Source organism: Leuresthes tenuis, unplaced genomic scaffold (assembly GCF_036924035.1).
Source record: "Leuresthes tenuis unplaced genomic scaffold, fLeuTen1.0.hap1 SCAF_23, whole genome shotgun sequence".
NCBI lineage: Eukaryota > Metazoa > Chordata > Actinopteri > Atheriniformes > Atherinopsidae > Leuresthes > Leuresthes tenuis.
Window position 1 is genome coordinate 19,707,900 of NW_027325377.1, and position 22,742 is coordinate 19,730,641.

Below are 22,742 nucleotides of genomic sequence, written 5' to 3' on the forward strand. Positions count from 1 at the left end.
CCAGCAGCCAGTTCAGAAAAATAAAATAAAAAGCAACCACAACCATGTGAGGAAAATAGACATAAAACACACAAAGAGGCCAACATTTAAAGAACTTATTTTTTTCTCTTTATTAGTGTATGCAAATCATGTGTGCCTAATATTGTGCAGACAAATTTCAGAGCATTTATGAGGAACAACGAGAGGAACGAGCACTGTTGGGTTATAACTCGTTCCAGACAAAAAGTTAAATGTAGGAGAATTCAATACATTCTTACATGAAATATAATATGATCATACATCATGTGCAAAATGAGAGCTCACTGCAAAGAGTAGCAGCTAAGCAGGGACTCTTGACATGTAATTCATGGAGCGCAGGAGTGATACTTACATGCATGTATGCCCGTGGACATGTCTGTTTTGCTTTTGCAGAGTGACAGAGGTCAAATAGTAAGCATGAGTGGCATAACACACAGTTGGTTAACAATGTATTAAAGTTTTTCACATATAACCTTACAAAAGTAGCTCTGAAGTGAGGAGATGAATGAGCAGATTTCAGATTTTACACCAAGTGTGCATTTCAGAGCGGGAGGCGAACCTCTCAGCAGCTCCACCATTGTTTTCCCATCGATCCCAGCCTTTGTGCCATTATGATGGATTGCTCTGTGGGCTTCAGGGAGACCAGAGCTGGGCCTGCGTTATTGACATGGCTCCCATTCCTCTCTCCTCCTCGTTAAATACTTCTCTCCTAAGTTAATGAACTAAAAACAGTGAGGGTTGGTGGAAAGGGAATGATTTGTGACCATCTCGTGTGTTTATTCGTGTAGTTAACTTTCAAAGACTTGATCAAATGCAGTCAGAATTGCTTCGTTTCTGTTCATAGAGTTAGCATGATGGATACTCTCGCAATCCATGACTAACAAAATTTCAGTCAAACAACTCTGACATGCTAAACTTGTAATATAACATTTGAAATAAATTGATTTACTACACAATCAAACTAAAATCAGCCAATGCATCTTCATCATCTTTTTTGTCTGATGTGGAAAAAAAGTGTGTGTGTGTGTGTGTGTGTGTGGTGGTGGGGGGGCCTCAGCTGTCCACAATAGCTGCAGAAGTTTACTTCACAAACTTTTAGAAAAAGCAGACTTTTAACAACCACATATATAATACAATTCTCAGCAAGGGAAAATCTTAGGGGACTGACCCAAATTGGCAGCAGGTAGAGGATGTGGCCTCATTCAGACAGAGTAATCTGGCATCTGTTATTGCAGACAGAATCAGTGGGCCCATGGGGCTACCAGGAGAGGAGGATAGAGGTGTAATTGAGAGCAGCAGTTTAGATCTAATAGGAAAATGAGATGAGATAGGGCCCAAGTTCAGGTGACCGTCCAAGACAATCTCCTTTTTATTGGAGCTTAAGGTATGGTGAGCTGAAGGCTGTTAGAGTTTTAGCATGAAGGCGTCGATCTTTTATGTCTTTAAATAAATGGAAACCAACAATTTGAGCTACCTGATGAAGTAACTAGACTTGTAAAGTTTGCGTAGATTGTCACCTCACCTCCCAATTAAAGGAAGTCGGTGCAGAGAGAGCTCATCTGTAACCTACATCTCCAGAGATGGAAGGAACTCTATGTCAACCCACCACTACAATTCTTTACATCACTACAGTCAAGATGACATGGAAAGGGAACACTTGCTATCAACGGATTTTCACAATCTCACATCGAAAGCAAGAATCTATTTCAAACATCCCCCATCCTGCAAGTTCCTTTAATCTTTATTTTTGCAAATATGATCCAATTCTGATACCCATGCTCCTACTAAACAAACATGTGGGAAATAAATGGGAAAATTCTCTGTTCTGTGTTCCAGACAATTCAACTCGCCACATTACTTGACCCCATTTTATTGCTACACTGTGGTGATCTTCTTGTCCTTGGTGGCCTGTTTGATGGCAGCCTGCTCGCAGATGATCTCCTTCAGCCTCTGCAGTCGGATGTTTTGAGTGCTCAAGTCCCCCACGCCCGTCTGACTGCGATGCAGCAGTGACAGGGCGTTGATGTACTCCAGCTCTGTGTAGCGAACACCCTGGTCCACCACCAGGTTCAGAAGCTCATCTGCAGTGTTGTACAGCATCTCATAGTACTGCCTGAACAGAGAGATACAATTATAATAGGTTAGGGATGAAGGAAATGGGTGGAAAGCTGCAGAGAGGTGAGAAAACGTTTGAGAATAATGGAAAAGCAGGGAGAGAAATTACCATCGGAGACACTTTATATCACTGTTTTTCATTTTCTGGTGCAGGATCAAAGGGGACATGGACAACAAGGGGAGAAAACAAAAGCAAGACTAACTGCTGTTGCTGTCAAACCCAATTTTCTTAAAAATGACTTCAAGGGCCTCACCCTGCTGCTGCTGGGAGTATAAAGTGTACGGAAACATTCACTTACTACAAACTACCAAAGCTGTTCTAATGAAACATTGTTGACAGAGCAAAAAGAGGAAGATGTGTTTAGAATCATTAGGTCTTTAATAAGGGCTTAATGCCTCGATGGACCATTTGAAAGAAAGCATGAGGTACACACTGATCCAGCAGGGGCACAAGGGGACAGCAAGTACTGTTGAATAACACACACTTCGACCTCTTCACTAAAACAACACGACATGGTTCGGCAAATAAGAGAGACTATCTGTTTATAGTCTGTGTTCCTCTTTTAGAGAATTCTTTAAGCTGGATCTCCTTTGTATGTGTGCATAAGTCATTGGAAAAAAAAACTAATTAAAGAGGAACAACATTTGCTAATCAGCATTGATTAGTTGAAGGATAATCTGTCATAAACACATACACACTAATGAGGAAAAAGGAAGAGAGCGGGTTAATGCACAGGAGAGTGTTGGGATGGAGGACAGGCTGTTTTGCTTTGCTTGTCGGTGAAAGGGGTCACACACCTAGAGGAGTGCATGCATTGCTCTGAAGAACACACCACACCTGCAGGCACACAGATTTTAGAAGTATGTGCCCCATAGACTGTATGTTAAAGATACACTATGAGCAGGAGCATTGTAGGAGAAGTTTAGTTCCACGGACACCTTTTTGCTCTTCATGTATTCATAAAGTGATCTCATGGGAGGTCCTATGAAGCTTTTCTTTAATCATACTACAGTGGTTGCTTATTCTTATGCATGCTTTGGAAATTATTTAGATTCTTCTTCTCTTCTGCTGACACTTGTTTCCAGTGTTCACAATGTGGAAATCAATAAGGTGGATTTGCTGTATTTGTGTAATGATTCAAAGAGAAGATAATAGCTGAAACCCCTGCAGCTCTGCTACTTACAGGAAAGACAAGCGTCCTTTATTAGAATAAACTAGCCACCTTGGCCAAGGACAAGCTCTGGTCACTCAACAACAGTGGCTCCTGCTGCTTACTGAGAGCCAGAAGACACAGTAGCGAGAAAATGGCAGTTTTGAAGATAGGCCTTGGATAGACACTGAAGGTGTTTCAAGTGAGAAAAAAATGTTAGCTCCATCCGTTTTCAATCTTTTTGCTCCCCTAAAAAGGCACAGAGATGGTTAAACTCTCTGTTCTGCCATATTCAAATATTTCTAATATGGCTCAGTAAAAAAGTCAAGAAAATAAAGTTTTCACTCATTAGTATGGCACCACTACCTCTCCCTGACTCACCCTCTCTTTGTGGTGTTCATTTTCAATGCTAACGAGGCATTAATGAGCACTTAGGGTGCTTCTGTTCTCCTGCTTCTGTGTTTTATGTGCCATCAGTTTGGAGATTTAACAGTGGAAAAAGACTTAAAGAGTTATGGATGGAAGATGGAATATATCGGAGCCATAGACAAAGAGAGAACAGCAGATGACGAAAGGGATGGGTGAGAAAAAGAGGTGCATAATATCAGTTTCTTGGCTTTTTGGGCAGACAAGTGATGCCCTTGATCGTCAAATAATTTGCATTCTACTCTCCATTCACTGACAAGGTCCTCTTCATTTTTCATCCCTGAGCTCTGCATGGTAACATGCACAGTTGAGTCAAGCTATGGCTACAACTTCCTACAACTTCCTAAAACAGCATTTTAATACAGTTATTTGCAGGTTAGAACTTAGATGTAGAACCTAAATAGTTTGTGTGGTGAATGTCACAACTCTGATAGATCTGCAATATGTACAGTGTACCAGTGTGACCCGAGGCTCTGTCCATTGTTAATGTTAGACTGACAGTTAAATCATCCAAAACTAACCAATACAACTTATCTCTTACTTCTTGTTGTCGAATCTGTGTGGGCTGATTGTTAGGTTTACTTGGTTCATTTCTAAAAAAAACCTTCAGGTAGACAACAGTTAGTAGGAAGCACAAAGTGGGAAGCACAACCTTCAAAACAAATAACCTTTAAAAAACTGAAATTATAACCGTGACCACTTTTACAGATTTGGACATTTTTCTCCAGCCTAAAACAGCATGACAAATGGTAAAGGAAGGTCGGGAGCTAAGGAGAAAATAATAATAAAAAAAAAAACTCATCAAGGCTTGACTACAGTTTAATAGCAACTATAATTCACTTGAGAGTGATGCATTTAACAGGAGTCCCAGAAAGCATTTGTTAAAGAATGCTCATTTATAAATGGCTGTGTGGTTTGTCGTCTTTTCTGCAGCATCTACTATCAAAAGAGCAAAGCTGCTTTCACAGGAAGAGTGTGCGCTTGACTATCATCTGGCTGCTGGAGTGTATGTTTGTTTGGGTGTCTGTGCTGTGAGGACAGCTGGCATTCTGGCCTCCGTTCAGCACGGAGGGGAGTGGGCTGGTTCAGAGAAAGAAAAGTGTGTTTGCGTGTATCTGTACGCTTGTCCATCTATCTGTGTCTGAGTGATGTATGGTAGTGTGTGCTGAGAACACCTTCAAACAGTTCATTACCCAAGCAGTTGGAAAGCTATTTGCCAAACAGGGGAAGGGCTGTTAATAAGATTAAAATCTCTCCGCACCCCACAATCAAGAGAGAACCCCTTGTGACAGACACACATAACACACACAAACACTTTTCTTTTTATTTGGTAGAGTTGCAACTAGTTGATGAAACAAGCCCTTTTCCCCCCACACACAAAACTGAAGTGCATTGCTTTGATTGCCCTCCTCTTTAGAGCCCTCAGCCTCCCTCTGTGCACCCTCCGTCATCACACACACACACACAAAACCACACACACACGATAATTTTTACCAATTTCCACCTGCTTCCTCCAGAAGTCCCATCTATAAGAGCTCTGATTTAGTAATCAGCTTTTGTGTGTACACGCCAATGTGCCTCCATGGAGTGCATTCTATTAAATTTTAATTAGCTTCCCCCTCCCTTTCCTCATATGCAAAGAATATTACGTTAATTTATGATGCGAGGATGCAGCGCAGGACCGACAGATGACAATGGCACAAGAGCGAAAAAGGGGGAGCGGAAAAAGTATGAGAAAGACGAGATTCAGCACAATTCATCTCCCCTCATTTTCAGCATGCACAATATTAAAGCCATTACTGGGCTGCCTCTGTCAGCGTGTTCACAACAACACATTAGTTAGTGGTGGAGAGATGAGGTGGAGGGGAAGAAATAATGGGCGAGTGTGAGGACCAACCTCTTCAAAAAGCTCAAAGCAGGGCTCGTTGCTGCTGAAACAAACGCCTCCTGCCAACAACAACAAGGCTTTTGACTTTCTTTCTCTCATTTTTAAGTCACTTTACTGAAACAGTGCATCCAGATTTAATTTGGGTAATGGATTTCTTTTTCTGGCTTGGCTGTCAGACCTGAAAACTGCTAATAAAAAAACTGTCTAAGAAGGACTCATCTTGACACCAACATAAGCCTGGTTTGTGGCTGTGTTGCCCCCCCCAGATAACCTTAAATAATCTTATTGTCAACTTAGACAATAAAGTGTATTTGGTTTAATGTAATAAAACCTGTTTTTGCCCTTATTTCAAACCGAGGGTTTTGACAAACACATTTTTGGTCACCATTAGATGAAAATGAGTGGACATGAAGACATAAGAGATTCAGTTGGAGTTGTGTACATAGAGATGGGCTTACTGCTGTAACATGCATAAGAAGGTATTTAGCTATAACAGCTTTCACTCCACTGAAGCTAGAATGTGCCCTGTGCTCCTCTCCGGTGTTAACAATACAATACTGTGACATATGTTCTTGATGTATATTGCCTTGGCAGCTTAGTAAGTTAGAAAGAAATCATTGTTTTTCAATAGTCTATGAGAAAACTTTAATTTTTTACATTTTTGAATGTATTATTACTGGTGACCAAAGTTAGTTTAAGAATCTTTTCAATGCTAAGATGTCTGGGCTGCCTATTCTTCCCTCAGACCAGAAGGGAACTAAATAGAAATATTGCAAATATTAAGATTAGCTGCACTAAGATACAGTATAAGTGAATAGATAATAAGGGTTTAATCTGCCAAGATATCAAATTAAAACGTTCTCATTTCTGCCTTTATACTTCAGGTTAACCACGATGCCCACTTTTGTTGTTTTCTTGCTAGAAACTGGATGAGAGGCGAATCAACCATTATCCTATTCTTGCTGTTTTGTGAACCTGTGGATTCCAAAATCTTTTTTAAACCCTTCTGACCATTAAGTGGCTTTGTTTTTTCTCGAGATCAAGCATCCAGACAGCAAGCTTTTCCTCTCTGGGAAAAGCCATAAGCCAAGTAGCCAATCCATTTCACTTCTTTTATGTTTTTCTCTAATAAATCTTCCCCCCTTCTGCTCTGACAGTAGTAATATTTGACTGCAGTGCGTCTGAAAGACTTGTGTGCCGGAAAGCATGCGTTACTATGACAACTGGAAACGAAGTCTGGGCAGCTGTCGTGCATGGTCTTAGCAGCAATATACTTGTATATTTAACAAGTTCAAAGCAGCAATTAAGAGGTCTACTCCTTCATTTGTGTGTTTGACAGTTTGACTTAAAATGTAGTTAAAGCAGATGTGATTAGTTTTCAATTCAAGAGCCAAGGGTTGCTGGCATTAATGTATGGTGTGTCAAATGGCTTTTTCCAAAATGAGTAGGCTTTGTGTGAATATAATCTAAGTCTAAACATCCTTAAAGCTCTTTCAGTCTCTCTGTAACACCTCCCATCCTTCCTTCTGTCTCAATCTCCCTATGGAGCAGGGCATTTGTCTCTTCTCTGGTAATGAGCAAAGGTCTGCAGAGACTCAGACAGAAGCTTCATCAGCAAAGACCAGCCTCATCATGCTGCACAGTCCACAACAAACAAACACACACACACACACACACACACAGAGTGAGCAGGCACATACTCACACTCTCACTGGCTTCATCAGCAAAGATGAGCGTCATCATGCTCTGAGGTGCACATACACAGACACATTCACACAGAGACAGGCTTCATCAGCAAAGACCAGTCTCATCATACTGCATCCTGCACATGCACGCAGAAGACAGGAGCAACAGAAGGGAGCGACTGGAGGAGAGACGGAGAATTTCAATTCAGTAGAGGCAGTGCAGGTGATTGGACGATAGCAAAAAACGGGAAAAGAAAGACTGAGAGAGGAGGGAGAGAGATAAAGTAAGAAACACAAGGTGACAGGGAGGGAGACAGAGGCGACAGTGTACCACAACCCGGCCTAACTACAAACACTTTTATCTGTTGACACCCCCTACCTCCTGACATGGCCGTCAACTGTACTTATTACCACATTCTCTGAGGACGCGGCAGCCTGTCACCTTGATGCAAGAAAAAATGAAAGACGCTTTATTTGCTGACACACTGGATCTCAGCGACACACAGACACTGGGGAGGTACTTTGGAAAAGAAAAAAAAAACAGTATGCAAGCTTCTTGTACATTGCTCACATGCACACTGGAGCAATGTAGTAATTTCCAATAGCAGACAGGTGTGCGACATGGGTTGAACTCTGGGGCATCTCTACAGTGAGACTGTCAGACTAGTTTTTACCCGAACTCTGGGTTAAGCACCTGCAAGTTTACTAGAGGTGTTATGGCAGCCCTTTAACCTGCTCCAACGTATGTATGTCTGTAATTATGCCTCGGGCTATGTCTGAAGAATATATCTTAAATGCTGCTACACATGCAAACAGGTACACATTTATTTACTTTTACCTTTTCTGTAAGACATTCTGACCATTACAGGGTCTACTACTCTGACAGTGTGTCAGCGGTGGAGAAGGCCTTAACAAACTGGTTTATTTATTTATTAATTTTAGTTCTTTATCGAAAATCATGAATGCAGCATCCTCAGGACTCAAGAGCAGTCAAGACCTTTCACCAACGAAAACATTTGGTGCATCATAAAAAGGAAAATAAGTCAAAGAGCCAAGACAGAGATCAATGTTCACAGTTGCCCATTCATGTATGAAAATCAGTGGAAAACTTTGGTTGCCTAACCGGAGAGCCCTTATCTACAGTTCATATTAAGGTCATATTCTTGATTCTGAGTTTTCTTCCGTCCTTTCATTTCTAATTCTGTCAGCAGAACCAGTTTTAGATGGCAGCTACATGGAAAAATCAAACCGTCATGGACCTTGTAGCTTTGCAGAGGACTAAATAAATGTTTTTGAATTATTGTATTTTAATTATTTTCTGTCAAAATGTATCGAGTTGAAATCCAAAGGTTAAAATATGCATGGTCTCAGTGTCTGTTAATTGTTCTAAATCTCTATTTAAAGTGACTATATCAGCAGCACGGTAAAGTCCAGGCAACATTACGTTTTGAAGAGTCTTGTTGTCAATGTGTAACCATTATTGCTTCTGGTATTTTCAAGATAAAGGACGAACCAACAGCTTCCCCTGTTTATCTCATCTTTGCCCTGGTCAAGAAATCAGCAATCAGCATGAGCAGAGGGTGAGGTGGACACATCGGACAATGAGAGGAAATCAGTGGCTGAGATTTCAGTCAATACACAGACCCGGAGATGACTTTGCAGTGTCGTACAGGTCTGCAAAACGAGTCCCAGAACTGTCTCTGAGCAGATGGTGTGTGTGTGTGTGTGTGTGTCCACTTGTGTTGAAGTGTTTAGGTTTTTGTGTGTGTTTGACCTTGACTTGGAAGTGGATTTTGCTGCCAAACCTCTGACTGAGAGACAAGAGACTGCTATTGGATAGTGCAAATACACATGCTCACACAAACACAGTAACACACGTTTGGACCTTATCATCTGGTTCAACATTAATAACTGATGTACTATCCGTTTTCACTGGCTAGAATAAAAGCAAGGTTTCGACCACAAGATGGCACTCTTTTCCCATCATTCTACAATGGTTATGACAAGAGGCTGAGAGTCGTCAAAAGTGTGCATCAATGTGTGCGCGGGTTTCTTCATTTGTTCTGCAGTGCTGGTTACCGAGCCTCTCCATAGATTTACCTCGGATTAGTGGTTGTTATGGTGTTCTTTTACAAGTCTCCCTCTTTCCCACACAAGCGCACAGACGCAGCCGAAAAACAAACACACATGAACACACACACACACACATTGAAACAACAAGAGGCACATGTGTACATGGGCAAGCATCTGCAGCATCCCTACACAGCAGACAACCTGCTGTGATTAGTTCCTTTTCTCATTTTGCTCTCATTTCTCGAGTGGTGCTAATAATGAATATTCAGCTTTTAGTCCCATCCCATCTTACTGTTTCACTGCAAATTAGGTGAAAACAATATTAGTTTCTCTCAGTTTTTACTACAAAACCATTTGAAAATGACTACGTATGACTATGTATGAAACATCACAGAAAAAAAATCAATCACTTGGAGTTGATTTAATGCAGTATGTATTACAGAGTGTCCAACTGCACAATAGTTTGTAAGTCAGAAATTATGAAAACTTGAAAAAGTTACACAGAACTTTCTCTTTCCCATGCTATTCTTATATAAGCCCAGCCACATATAGTTAAAGCAGATTGCAGAGCTATTACATATTGATAAAGGTCTATCAGCACCGGATAAATCTGTCCATATTTTGTAGTGTAGAGGAGTATTCAATCCCACATCTGTGGTGGCATTTCATTCAATCAGCAGTGACTGGCTTGCAAGAGATGAGAAAGTGAGCAAGTGCAGCAAAATACCTCAATAGTACCAAGAAAAAGTGTCTAATAAAATTCTGATGCTCCAGATAAAAGGAGACTGCATTTAGAGAAAAGTTTACAGTCTAAAAAAAGTGATGGACAACTTGAACAAACTTTTCCATAGCAGAAAATGGGCTAATTTACTGAGAGGGATAACACTCTACCATTCCATCCCTGCATTTGTGCCTTCTCTGCCCTTTAGATGCATTGTAAAATTATAAGAGACTCTTTTGAACAGGTGGCGTTGGTTATAAGCATGCAGAGAGAATATTTGAGCCTTTACTCTCAGTCCCAGATGGGGGAGACCAAAGGTCCACAGTTCAGGTTTAATTTATCAGAAACCAGGACTTTATAGTTGGAAATAATTTCACATTAGACTTTGTGTCTTTAGATAAAGATGTCATGGATCTACAAATGGAGTAAAGGCGAATGTTTTAATCTAAACTTTGAATCTAAACAACGTACTTATACAAGCAATATGTTTATTTCCAGTGGCAGGTTCAGACATACTCATGAATATTCATGTCCTAAATATAAATATGTTATAAACATATGCTGATTAGCTTGGCTGAGTATCTGAATGGATGTGAGCAAGTGTGTGTGTGGATTTTTGTATGCAAGAGTCGGTGCGTCTTGGAGCCAGAGGCCGGCCAATCCAAAAAACCATGAATGTGTAAACAATGTGCTCTGCAATTCCCAATCAACACCTCCACACTACCCACGCCTTGTAATCAGAAGGAGTGGGAGACAGAGACAAAAAGACACAAAAGCTATCACTGGCATTTCTCCATAATCAAAGTTGACAGAGGGAAAAAATAACATGCTAATCAATGGTCTTCCACATCCAGTACAGTTCAGGTCATTTCCGTTCACTCTTTTGTCTTCTTTTATTTTTTTGAGTCAAACTTGGCTCGCCTTACCACATAGTACAGACAATGGAAATATCCAAACTCAGCCAGCAGACCCAAACCCTCAAACACGTGACACACTCAGAAAGAGTTGTTTAATTAACCCTAAAGCATGGTGATGATGTGATAGAGACAGTTGTTCAAAAAAACCTGAGACTTCACCTTTAAGTCTCCACTGCTTATCTATTGTTCATTCTCCTCCTTTTCTTCCCATCTAAATCTGTCTTTCTTGTATTCATCTCACCTCTCTTCATGTCACTTTCTCCAAGTCCTTCCTGCACCTTTCTTGACAAATATGGCTTTCCAATAACTTCCTTTCACTTAGTGTTTCAATTTTCCTCCCCTGAGCCTGCACTTGTTTTTCCATCTCTTCCATCACCCCTCTTATCACATGTGCTCTCCTACCAAGGACACAAGCTTCTAAAAGAGAGAGGGGGATCATGTGAACACTATGAATCACTTGTTTCTTTCTGCCTTTTTCTCGCTTTCCTCTCTTCTCTATCTTGTTGACAAAGATGTCTGAGCTTTAATTTTCCTCACACCTGTCACACCTGCACTGGCCGACAGCAGGCTTTCTGAATTTAAGGATATTGTGCATACCTGTGTGCATCTGTGTATGTGTGCAATAAGGCAGGACTGATCACCAGGCAGTCGCTGTCCATTTTCATTTTCACTAATTCATGTCATTTATATCAGTTAAAACTTTCAGTTGGAGTAATTTCAGCACGCGTTCTGGCACAAGAAATATGTTCATATAATTGTGTGTAAGAAGGTTATGTCCTTAGTTTCGTGGTGGCAGAGGTTTTATTGCCATGACAACATTAAAACTCAAGGAGAAAGAGCAAGGAAAATATCCTGACAATTCAGAGCAACTCCATATTGGCACATTCTTTTTGCTGTCCAAGGTATTCAGTTTTTACATGCTCATACTGGTGGAAACGGAGTATATATACTGAGCAACTGCAAGGTTGCTGGGTTCAGCCCATGGCTTGAAAGTAAGTTCAGTTATACACTATGAAAACTGCTCAAGGTTAAGTGGCTCACAACTGTAAAAATGTGAAAAAAAATCCTGACCTGGCAAAGTCGAGGTCAGCCTCCCTCGACATGGTGATGTTGGTGAGATTCTGCTGGAGGACGAAGATGTTTCTGCACATTTTCTTGATGCCAGATTCGCTGATCCTCTTAAAGTACTGGGCCCCGTTGATCAGAATGCAAGAGATCAGATGACCAAGACCTAGGAAGAGAAAAGAAAAGGCAGAGAGAACAAAAGGATGTGGAAATTATGGTCAAGATCAGTACTGGGGGAAAATAAAAAGACATTTGAATTAAGAATATAGCTTAATTCTATGCATCCCCATCACTCTCTGAAATTTCTTCCCACAACCATGCTGACCTTCAAATATATACTGGAACTTGTGTTGCTGCAAGGCAGCACCCATGGCTTCCTCTATGGCTGAGATGTCCTTGTTCAGTTTGACCACCAGCGGGTCGTAGTCCATGCTCTCCACATTAGCCACAATGGCATAATTGCCTTGCTTGGTCAGGGGGATCAGGTAATGGAAACAATGCACCCTGGAGTGAAACAAGGGAAGATAATTAAAGGAGGGAAAAGAAATTACAAAGTGGAAAATGAAATGCTGAAGAACATTTTAAGGTCTGTATTCACTGGATGACTTGTCATTGAAAGAAAACCTGCTGCATGTTCATAATTTTTTGTTGTGCCGCCCGCCCCCTGAGATTCCTCCATGGTCACCTGTTGATATGCTGAAATTAACTATGACAAGTACTAACTACCAACACATGGGAACAATGAGGTAAAATGAGAGTACAGCGGTGTGTGTGAATAAAGTGTATTATTTTCATCTCAAGAAGTATCAATTATTAAGAATGTGATGTATTCACCTACATTAATGCCTGAAATTTCAATAGAAATAATTCCATTTAAGTATTCATAATATATCCACTCAGTCAACTTCCACTCCATCACTCCTGGATACCATTCAGCCAAGCAAAGTGCTGTAGGGCACAGAGCTGAATATGCTGTGCAATTCTAAGTAGTGTTTAAAAAAGCTTCAACAGCTCATAAATGTTGAAGCTTACTACTACCACAGTCCTGAGCATTATACCACGTAATGAAACCAAAACGTGTCTTTACTGTAAACCAGGTTATTAGATGTGTAGAAAATATGGAAACAACTTTTCTATCTGTCACTTTGAGTAAAAAAAAAGGGGAATGGCCAAAGGATGATGTAATTTGCGCTGATATCTTGACAACTTTACTGAGTTTCAGAATTTCAGAACAATCAGACCCAGAGCTATTTGATTGGATAGCTATGGGCTATTATTTTGTTATTTCCTCATCAGTTAAGCAGGTAAAGGAAACTCCTTCACATCCTCCAGCCAAGTGAGGAACAGTCACCAGGAGGTATCATTTTCCAAGTTCACCACGAAGAGACATAACAGTCACAAGAACAAATACAGAGGCTTCCACACAAGGCGCACACTGTTCGTAAGTCTCAGGAACGGGTGCATGTGTTTGTCTGTGCCCAAAACAACTCAACAGAACTGTTACTTCACAGATGAAACTAGAATTAATCTTAACTACATCAATACAAGAGAAAAATATGGAGCAGGTTTATGATGTCACAAGATCTGAGGCATACAACATCAACTGCAAAGCAGGCAGCGGAGGCAGTGCGATGGCGTGGGCATGCATCACTAATGTTTATTGATGATGTGACAGAAGACGGAAGCAGCTGGATGAGTTTTAAAATGTACAGGGATATGCTGTGTGCTCAGATTCAACCAAATGCAGAGCAAAGACCCGAAACACACTGTGTGAGCTACCCAGGAGTTATTTGGAGCCAGAATGTTCTGCAGTGTTTGAGACAGTCTCCTGATCTTAACCCAGCTGAGGTGCATTTCACTTGTCGAGCGCAAAACTAAAGGCAGAAATGCCAATAAAAATAAAAACAACTGAGGTCATCTAAAATAAAGGCCTCAACAGGGAGGGACCACATTCGTTGGTGAGGTTGATGGGTTCGAGACTTAAGGCAATCATTGCAAGCAAAAAATTGAAAGAAAATCATTAAAAAAAAAAGAAAAAAAAAAAAAAGAAAATTGGTTTTGGTTATGTAATTTAGAAAAAAAAAAAGTTAAATAAGGTTGGGTGTGAATGCCCTCAGGCTGAAGTTAAGAGCTTGTACACAACTTTACAATCAATATAACACTGTAACTTCGATTTGTTTTGGGGAAACAGCTCAATAACAACAAGAATTTGTCAGCATCCACATATTTTCAAGCCAAAATATGCATCTTTTTACAACTTATCTTTTAACATTATGTTAGATTCTGTGCTCACTTGAAACTATATATGTATGAGGCCCTTTAGATCTATAGGAGACTAATGTCTGTCTAGACTTAAAAAGTCGATACTTTTATAATTCCATAATCATAGTGCCCAGAGCATGAGGGTATAAAATTATATGGGTAAATGTTTCTTCAGCCTAAGGCAAAGCCAACAACTACTCCAGATATTCAATGCCTCCATCTCACATCCCTCTGTCTCAATTCAATCATTTCTTCGACCAAGCTACTGTAGATCCTTTCTTTAACCCCCACCAACACTTTAACCTCACTCATCACTCTTCCATCTCTTCCTCCCTCACCTCCTTCTTTCTTCCTCATGGCTTCATTTAGCTGGTACCACTATCAGGGGAAATTCGCTAGATGGGGAGAGTCAATGGAGTGTAGCATATAGCTAGACATCAGCCTCAGGGAGGGTTTTTCACTGAAATCATCAACAATATTGCATAAGCTACACAATGATCTACAGGGAGGGATGGAAAAAGCTCGAGAGGAATGATGGAGGACTATTAGTGGTTGTGGGAGTGAAAAAGTATATGGTGTGGTAAATTAACTTAGATATTGACATTCAAAACGCCTACTGAATACTGTGTCTGTATTTCTAAACTTCTACATATATGCTGTTAGTTTGATGCCATCAGTTTTCTTTGCTCAGCAGATTCAATGCCATGTCCTCTAAGCTGTTGTGCTGTATGTAGTTAATGGGTACATAATTCAAATTGTCACACTAACATTCTGGTGGTTCATTGAGTGACAACATTGAGTAATATCAATGCAGCAATTCCAAGTTCTCGTGGAGGGTGATGGAGGTCAAATGCAACACATAGACTACTGGCTGCATCACATCATTTAATGCATCAGATGACATCCACACCGTATGTGAGATAGAAGAATAAAGATCTAGGGGAGTTAAAGGCTCGTCACCTTGCTATGGCATGAATCGAGAAGATGCCAGTGTGTGATATCAGTGATATAAAGTGAGTTGGGTGTTTATGGCATGTCACATTGTGATAGTGGCTGAAAATGTCATTTCTCCATCATATTTTTGGCTTTCAAATCATTTTGTCTCCAAAGATCTCCAAATCATCATTATGATGTCATTAAGTTCAAAACAGTTTCTTTAGGCTATATGTGTGCCAAAAAATGTGTATCAGGGTGCTGGGTAGCTAAGCAGGTTAGCTACCCAGCAGGCACCCCGTGTACAGAGCGCCTTGCAGCCAGCTCAGATCTGAGTCATGGCCTGTTGCACTTTGCTGCATGTCATCCTCGTCTTTCTCCAGCCCCTATCCTGTGAAACCATTGTCAAAAAGCCAATAGTGTCCAAAATCCTTTAAAACAATGTGTCAGTAAAGTGAATACATATTTATTGCTTTATCAAAATCGTTTACAAAGGATGGAAGAAAACGCAACGGACGAATGTGCAAATATACACTTAAAAAGAGTTCTTCAGGATATGATAATATCTAACACCCTAAGAAACACATATTCCTCAGTTTGTCCTGCTTACCTGACCTCCAGGTGCAACGCAAGGAGACAGCGATCAGCAATATCCTGGAAGCCTCGAGACAGGTCACTCAGAGTTTGTAGAATCTGCTCTCTGCTACGTTCACTCTCACCGAGCACCTGGCTGTCGGCTGAACATGGAGAAGCATCTGGGTGGACACAAATATCACCATTAACAAACACAGTCATATAAAACAGGAGCAGTAGAAGGAAGTAAACAAATGACCTTTTAAATGGAGGACTTGGGACAGAGTTTTAATGTCTGGATGCTGTTGCCTAGCTACTTGTTTGCTTTTAGTTCATCTTGTGAGACAGAAATGTCTCATGAGATCATGATTTGTGTATGTGTGCACATACACTGTACTGTTCTCCGTGGTAATATGCATGCATTCTACTTAATAATGATATCATTAAGGAAATGTAAATGACACCAGGTCATAAGGTACATGAAAAAGAAAACCATTAGTTCAACTTCACACACTGTCTGAGTCCTTCAGCATGTTCTTGCACTTTCTTCTCAGCACTTGTGCTGAGGCAGCAGGCGCATGTGTCACTGCACCGCATTGTAAGCCACACAAAAGACCTGAGTGTGCGTGTGTGAAAGAGAGAGCCAGAGAGCATGATGAGTGTATATAAATTCAGCTCAGTGTAGATCAATGGCCATAAATTAACAAGGAGAGAAATTGGCCCCGTCACTCATATGTAAGTCTATTTGACCAATGAGGCGTGTTTGTGTGTGTGTGTGTGTGTGTGTGTGTGTGCGCGTGTGTGAAAAAAGAGTGACTTTTGAGCAGGGGAATGCAGGGGTCCACGATCGATGTGCCGCAGTCAAAGCCAGCTCCCTACTTATTCTTCCTGCCCTTCCGAAGGTCACACATGCATGCAAGCTACTACGCATCCATGCGCACACGGACACGTAAACACACACACACACACACACAGTAAAGGGCAGAGCAGTAGTTAACTAGTTTAAGTCAAACTAAACTTGTTATCGGCATTAACTCTTCCTGAATTTTCTGCAACGATATTGACAAAATAGGGAGTGAAATGCAGGAAGCTAATGTTTGGAACACTGTATAATTCCCAAAGGCTGTACAATGCTTTCCTTCAGTTTTACAAAATATTTTTCCTGCATCATCTTTTTTTCTTTTAAAAAGAAAATGGACCTGAAAACCCTGACGGATTTCAGTTATGAGTAGCTAAAACTGCAGGGACTGCAGTGTTGTTTTGCAGGGGTCTCAGCTTTGTATAAATCAGTGCTTTCAGGCTAACTGTGAGCACTTCTCTGTGTCAGTGTAAAACCAAAAGATCTACATATATTCAAAACATAAAAGAAAAGGCAAAACTGGATTCACAAAAAAATACACAATGGTGATCTTTTTTTTTTTTTTTTAATAACAGGACACCGAATCTAAAAGATGAACAAATTCCCAAATCTCCGGCATTAATCTGTGTACTTTTCTACAGCATCTCAAATTGCAAAACCCATTACTTCAAACTAATTCTGTGTTGCTTTGCATCAAGACTAACTCCTGAAATACATCAAATCACGTTTAGCACATGCTGAATGTGCCCTGCTACTTATTTTATTTACTTTCAATTAATCTTTTGTAAAGATTAGAGAGCATTGGCCTTGGAAGACAGAGGTGACATATATGCCCTGGCTTTCCAATCAACAAGACAAACAAAGCTAGAGTTTTGATGTGACACTGGTGACAGCAGCTCTTATTGCCAGTGGATCTGACACACAGAGATAAAGGAAGGAAATAATGTTTCTCATTAAACGTGTTTGACAGTGTGCAGAAAAGTGTCAAATATATGCACTGTATACATATGAACATAGAGTCATGTGAAAAAGAAAGCACACCTATCAATCCAAGGTCAAACTGCTGAAGCAATGTGTGAATAAGTAGCAGACAGGTGCGGGGAAATGCAGACGAGTAATTGATCATCAGCAAGTGTGAGCAACTCTGTATAACTTGAAATGTTGGCAGTATGGTCTGAAGCATTCAGGTGTGTATAATGCCAAGGAGGAACACATCAGAAAGGAATCTTAGAGAGGCAACTGCCTCTGCTAATCAATCTGAGCAGGGATACGAGACCATTTCCAAACAGTTTTTTGCTCAGAGAATTTGAAAAAAAAAAAGTTCTTCAGCACTGATTATGGCCTTGTTTTTGGAAGGGTTGCAGGGAGAAAGTTTCTTGTCTTTGTAAAGAACATGGGAGCACAGATTAGCTTTTCAAAGTTGCATCTGAACAAATCACAAGACTTCTGGGACAAATGTCCTTTGGACAGACAAAAATCAGATTGTTGGTTGCACAGCATAACTTCTGGTGAAAACCAAACACAGCATATCTGTGCAAATACCTCATATCAACTGTTGACCACAGCGGTGGAGGGAAAATGATTCTGGCTTGTTATTCTAAAGCAAAAGATTGCTTTACGTGCTAAATGAGGTTTTTTTCCCACACTGTTTTTCCATTTGGTTTAGCTTTTATTCAACAAAGATATATGTCTTGTGCTGTTGATCATCTGAAGTCTTATTTACCTAATTCAAGACGTGGTGATAAGTGGATGTTTTTTTAAATCATTTTTCAAATATCTTTTTTTATTGTGCCCTGATATTTGAAACCTTAGAATTGAAAGACGGTGTCATTTCTTTTTCACACGAATGTTCCTGCTAATTAACAGTCTTCCTCTTGATCTTGAACCTCATGATAATCTCCGTGTGCTGTGTGTGGGAGGAAACTGCAGTGGAGAATCATTAGACTATTTACTGAGGGTAGAGGCAGTTTAGGACAAGGTGCCAGGACTCGAAGATACACATGGAACTTAAGAATGGCCTAATACAACTATTCTGGGCAACTATTTCAAATTGCTCTCTCCAGATTCACAGAAAACAGAAAACAATTTTACTGAGAAAAACCTTTTTTCTTGTGGTTATTTTCAATGAAAGCCATCCTGAGATTTAACCAAGACCAGGTAAAATCAGTGGACACGGATAATATCACATACAGTGTATTCCAGGTACATGCATATACGTTTATGCTTTCTTTAAATGTTAATCAACTTCAGTGCAAATGATAGACACGAAAGGCTTTCAATAAAACAGGGCTCAAATGAGCTCTTTTGGGGGGGGGTAATATCAGTATTAATCTGGCTAAATGAGTCACAGGAGCAACAAACAAGATTGGTCTTAATCAAAAAAAAAATCCACAATGATTTCTCAAGGGAGTGAAGCATTACAACATTAATGGACTTCATTTGCTTGTATTTAGCTGAAGCTGTTTATTGTCCCAGTCAACTTATCATATCATTAACAGATACCAAACAAACAAACACAACACTATTGCAAAAATTTATATCGCAAGGACCTGTGGAGCCGAGTAAACTAAGAGCAAGATAAAATGATCCAGAGGACAAAAGGCGACTGGAGCACTAATTCATTCACAGCTTTTACGTGTGCACACAGACAAACAGTGTGACTCTGCTATGTCTTCATCAAATCAGAAGACAGAGTCATGTCAGTCTGGTAGTACAGTCACCAACAGAAAACTAATTAGTGCGCTTTAGTTTCGCTTTGCACTCTGGAAGTTTGCTGTACTCAGTTCCATTTTGGAGGAAGATGTCCTTGCTCCCTCACATCATCTTGGCACACCAAGAATGACTGATATCTATTGACAGCAAAAGATGCCTCACAAAATCATCACCAACAAGTATTTAGTTCTCAGTACGTCTCTATCCCTCTCCCAGCTTGTGGTTGTATGTGTGACAGAGGACATGTACAACATGCTCTGCCCCTGGGAGTTTTTTTCCCCCATGAAGTGTGTGTTTATATGCACATAGGCATATGCATGAAAGTGACTTGAAGGCCTGTTTGCTCCCATGTGCATCACACTCAGTCACTCTGACAGAAGAAAAAAAAAAAGGGATTACTGTGGCACACACAGCTGGAGGTCTCTCTTGGGGGTGTCCATGAGACGCGTTGGCTTAGACACACACATAAAAACACACTCGGATTCTTGCCGTTGCCAGTCTGCACTGCTTTGATGATGCGATGGAGGCGTCGCAGCATGGGGGCCAACATTAGACTCGGGGACAGACGGGCAAAAAGGACGACTCATTGGTCCTGACTGACAACTTTCTTGCTCTGTATTTCTCTTTCTGCTGCTTTTTTTGCTTTCTTTTTCCCATTATCCAAATTACAGCCATCACTTATTTATAAGTTCTTTGTGTGTGCAAGATTAAATATGAGAATATGTATGTGGACATCCTGTTTCTATTTATGCGTCCATGTGTAGGGATTCGTATCTGTGTGTTTGTGTGTGTGCTCTGTGCTTATCCAATTATTTTAGAATCTCATCTAAGGGAAACGTCTGTTGCTTGCCATCTGCAGAGGATGAGGGTGGCAGACATTAAGGAAGAAGATCAGTGATGGAATCTGACAGAATACAGAATGTAGGAGCATACAGAAAGGAACAGTTCATGTCAACGCACATACACTCCTTGCCCTGTCTTGAGGACATAAACAATACCTTGAGAAGAATCAGCGAAAAGGGAGGAACTTGTGCCGCTGCTAAACAGATGATAAAACTCAAACTGTTTTGTTGAAACAACACACAGCCTTTCTTTTAACAAAAAGAAGAACAGAAAAGAAAATGGAGAAAGGTAAACAAAAGGCAGTCTCCTGGAGCAGTTGAATGATGAATGATTTATAAATTACAGAGTGAGTCGGAAAGAAGAGGAGGTATTCATTATTTCGCTGCCTCTGGTGGAGGATGAACATCTGCAACAGCAACCTGAACCCCTGTCCAGAGACTTAGGAAGAAAAGGAGGGAGAGCACAGAGAACACAAACTGTATTATGACTAAGAATGACAAAAAAGCCAAACACAAAGCTTGAAATTTTGAGCAGATATAGAAATGATGGATTAATGATCACAGCATCACCATTTTTCTTCCACTTTAAATAGTCCCACAGGCTAATGCACTGAATAAAAATGCATTCTTAGTCAACTTTCCTTGCTAAACTGCTAAAGGGAAAAGACCTGCACTTGCTATAGTCAAGGTGAATCATTCCTCAGACACTGAGATGAGAAGAACCTCTTGCCATAGGGAGACCACATGATTACTGCCTAGAAACCAAGCAGACAAGATTGGAGGTCTGTATCTACGCCTACCTAATGATGGTCAGGCCTCCAGCATGAACACACACTTTTGTGCAAAAGCTAATAAATTGTTGTCGGGGAAAGAAGAATTCTACAACAGCGGACTCTCCACCAGGATGATCCTTCACCTTGCTCAGGCTTCTCCTTTGTGCAGGTGAATATTCAGTATACAAAATTCCAATAAGCCTGTCAGACACTGCGGTAAATATTACTTAAAAAAATCTCAAATTTATGCTTAAACACAAAGCAGTTGTCAAGCAAAAAAAGATGCCCCTCGGGCGTGTGTGTTGTTGGGTAAATAATGTCTGAGTAAATTAGAAGTCCTCCTGCAACCAGATGGGTGATGAGACCCTTTTCTGCAGCCACCTTTACAGCTAACACCATCAGTAGTGTGTCTCCATATTTATACATAGACCTTATTACAAACATACACATTCAGACTCGTATGCTTCTCAGACATCCTCGACAATCTGATCCATAAAGATATACAAAGATGCTTAAATATGCATACACACAAACTACAACTGATTCAACATTGTGATGAAGTTAAAGCAGTCAAATATGTCTGACATATGCTTCACAGCATGTGTGACTTCCACTTAAATTCAGCTCCACAGGAAAGTGATCAAACCAAAAGGCCACTGCAAAGGTCCCATATATTTACCAAACCATCTCCACTTAAGTAAAAAGAAAGACAAAAACGTTCAACACTGCCTGCACAAAAAAAAGGGGCTAAAGGAAAGAAAGAGTGAACGGAGAAAGTAAGAGGGAATGAAATAAAGAAAAAGCCAAAACAGGGAGAGGAAAATGACTTGTTCATACCTGACTGCTTCTGTAATATAAAATCCAATTTGGAGGCATAGACGTGAGGTGTGCGGGGGGGTGGTGTTGGGTGAGATAAGGTGGGGACTTTTTGCCTTGCTGTACCTTTGTCCCATCTTATACAGTGCAGTTATGTACACACACATTGCACCCTCACCAACGCATATGTAGTCAGTCATCTTGCTCGCCAAACACTAAATAATGAACAATACGGAGGCTGTCCCACCATGATAAGTGACTGCCCTATCCTTCCCATTAGTGCCACCCGCCGGAATTAATGATAATTATGTCACGTCCCTTCCCGTACTTTTATTGAATTCTTATCTGTGCACAGACGAAGAAAGCTTGCGTCAGAGTGAGAGGAATGGGAAGAGTTTACAAAGAGATACTGCGGCGACAAAGTCAAACCCAAATAAGAATATTTTGGATTGAATAATTTCATTTCTAAATGAAAAGTTAAGATATGGAACAGCAAAAATAGTGCAAGCTCAATGAGCAATCAGAGGTCAGAAGTCAGAGTTGTGACCATGGCTGATAAAGGTTGAATGCCTCTCTAATGCTCTCAGAAAGGTGCAGAATTTACCTCAGCTCAGGCCTTGGACCTAAATACTGCAGTGAACACAGGTAATTTTCTGTCAACGCCGCAATACATTAACTACAAAGGTGAAAGCTGTGTGGAGGTGGAGACATTTCTGCACAGATTCAATGTTGAAATGTAGTGATTAAGTCGTAAAAACTCAGTCCAGGTGCTAATTAAAGAAGCCTTTGTGACAAAAAAACAAAAACAAAAAGGATGCCAAATATATAAATGGCTTCTCTGCAAAATAAACACAAAAGTGTCCTGAGATATGGCTTTTTTTATTTTTTAAATGAGAATTTCCAGGAGCAACAT

The 22,742-nt window shown here is 40.4% G+C and overlaps 1 protein-coding gene across 1 annotated transcript in view; it reads right to left on the reverse strand.

Moving 5' to 3' along the window:
- Nucleotides 1-800: 800 nt before the first annotated feature.
- The window catches only part of exoc4 (exocyst complex component 4), a 107,999-nt gene continuing 86,057 nt past the window's right edge, over nt 801-22,742 (reverse strand). The window contains exons 17-20 of the mRNA XM_072377164.1: nt 15,865-16,009; nt 12,385-12,563; nt 12,066-12,225; nt 801-2,131 (exon numbers count right to left, since the gene is read on the reverse strand). Of these exons, the coding sequence (XP_072233265.1) occupies nt 1,894-2,131; nt 12,066-12,225; nt 12,385-12,563; nt 15,865-16,009 (722 nt within the window). The 3' untranslated portion in view covers nt 801-1,893. The remainder of the gene's footprint in view (nt 2,132-12,065; nt 12,226-12,384; nt 12,564-15,864; nt 16,010-22,742) is intronic.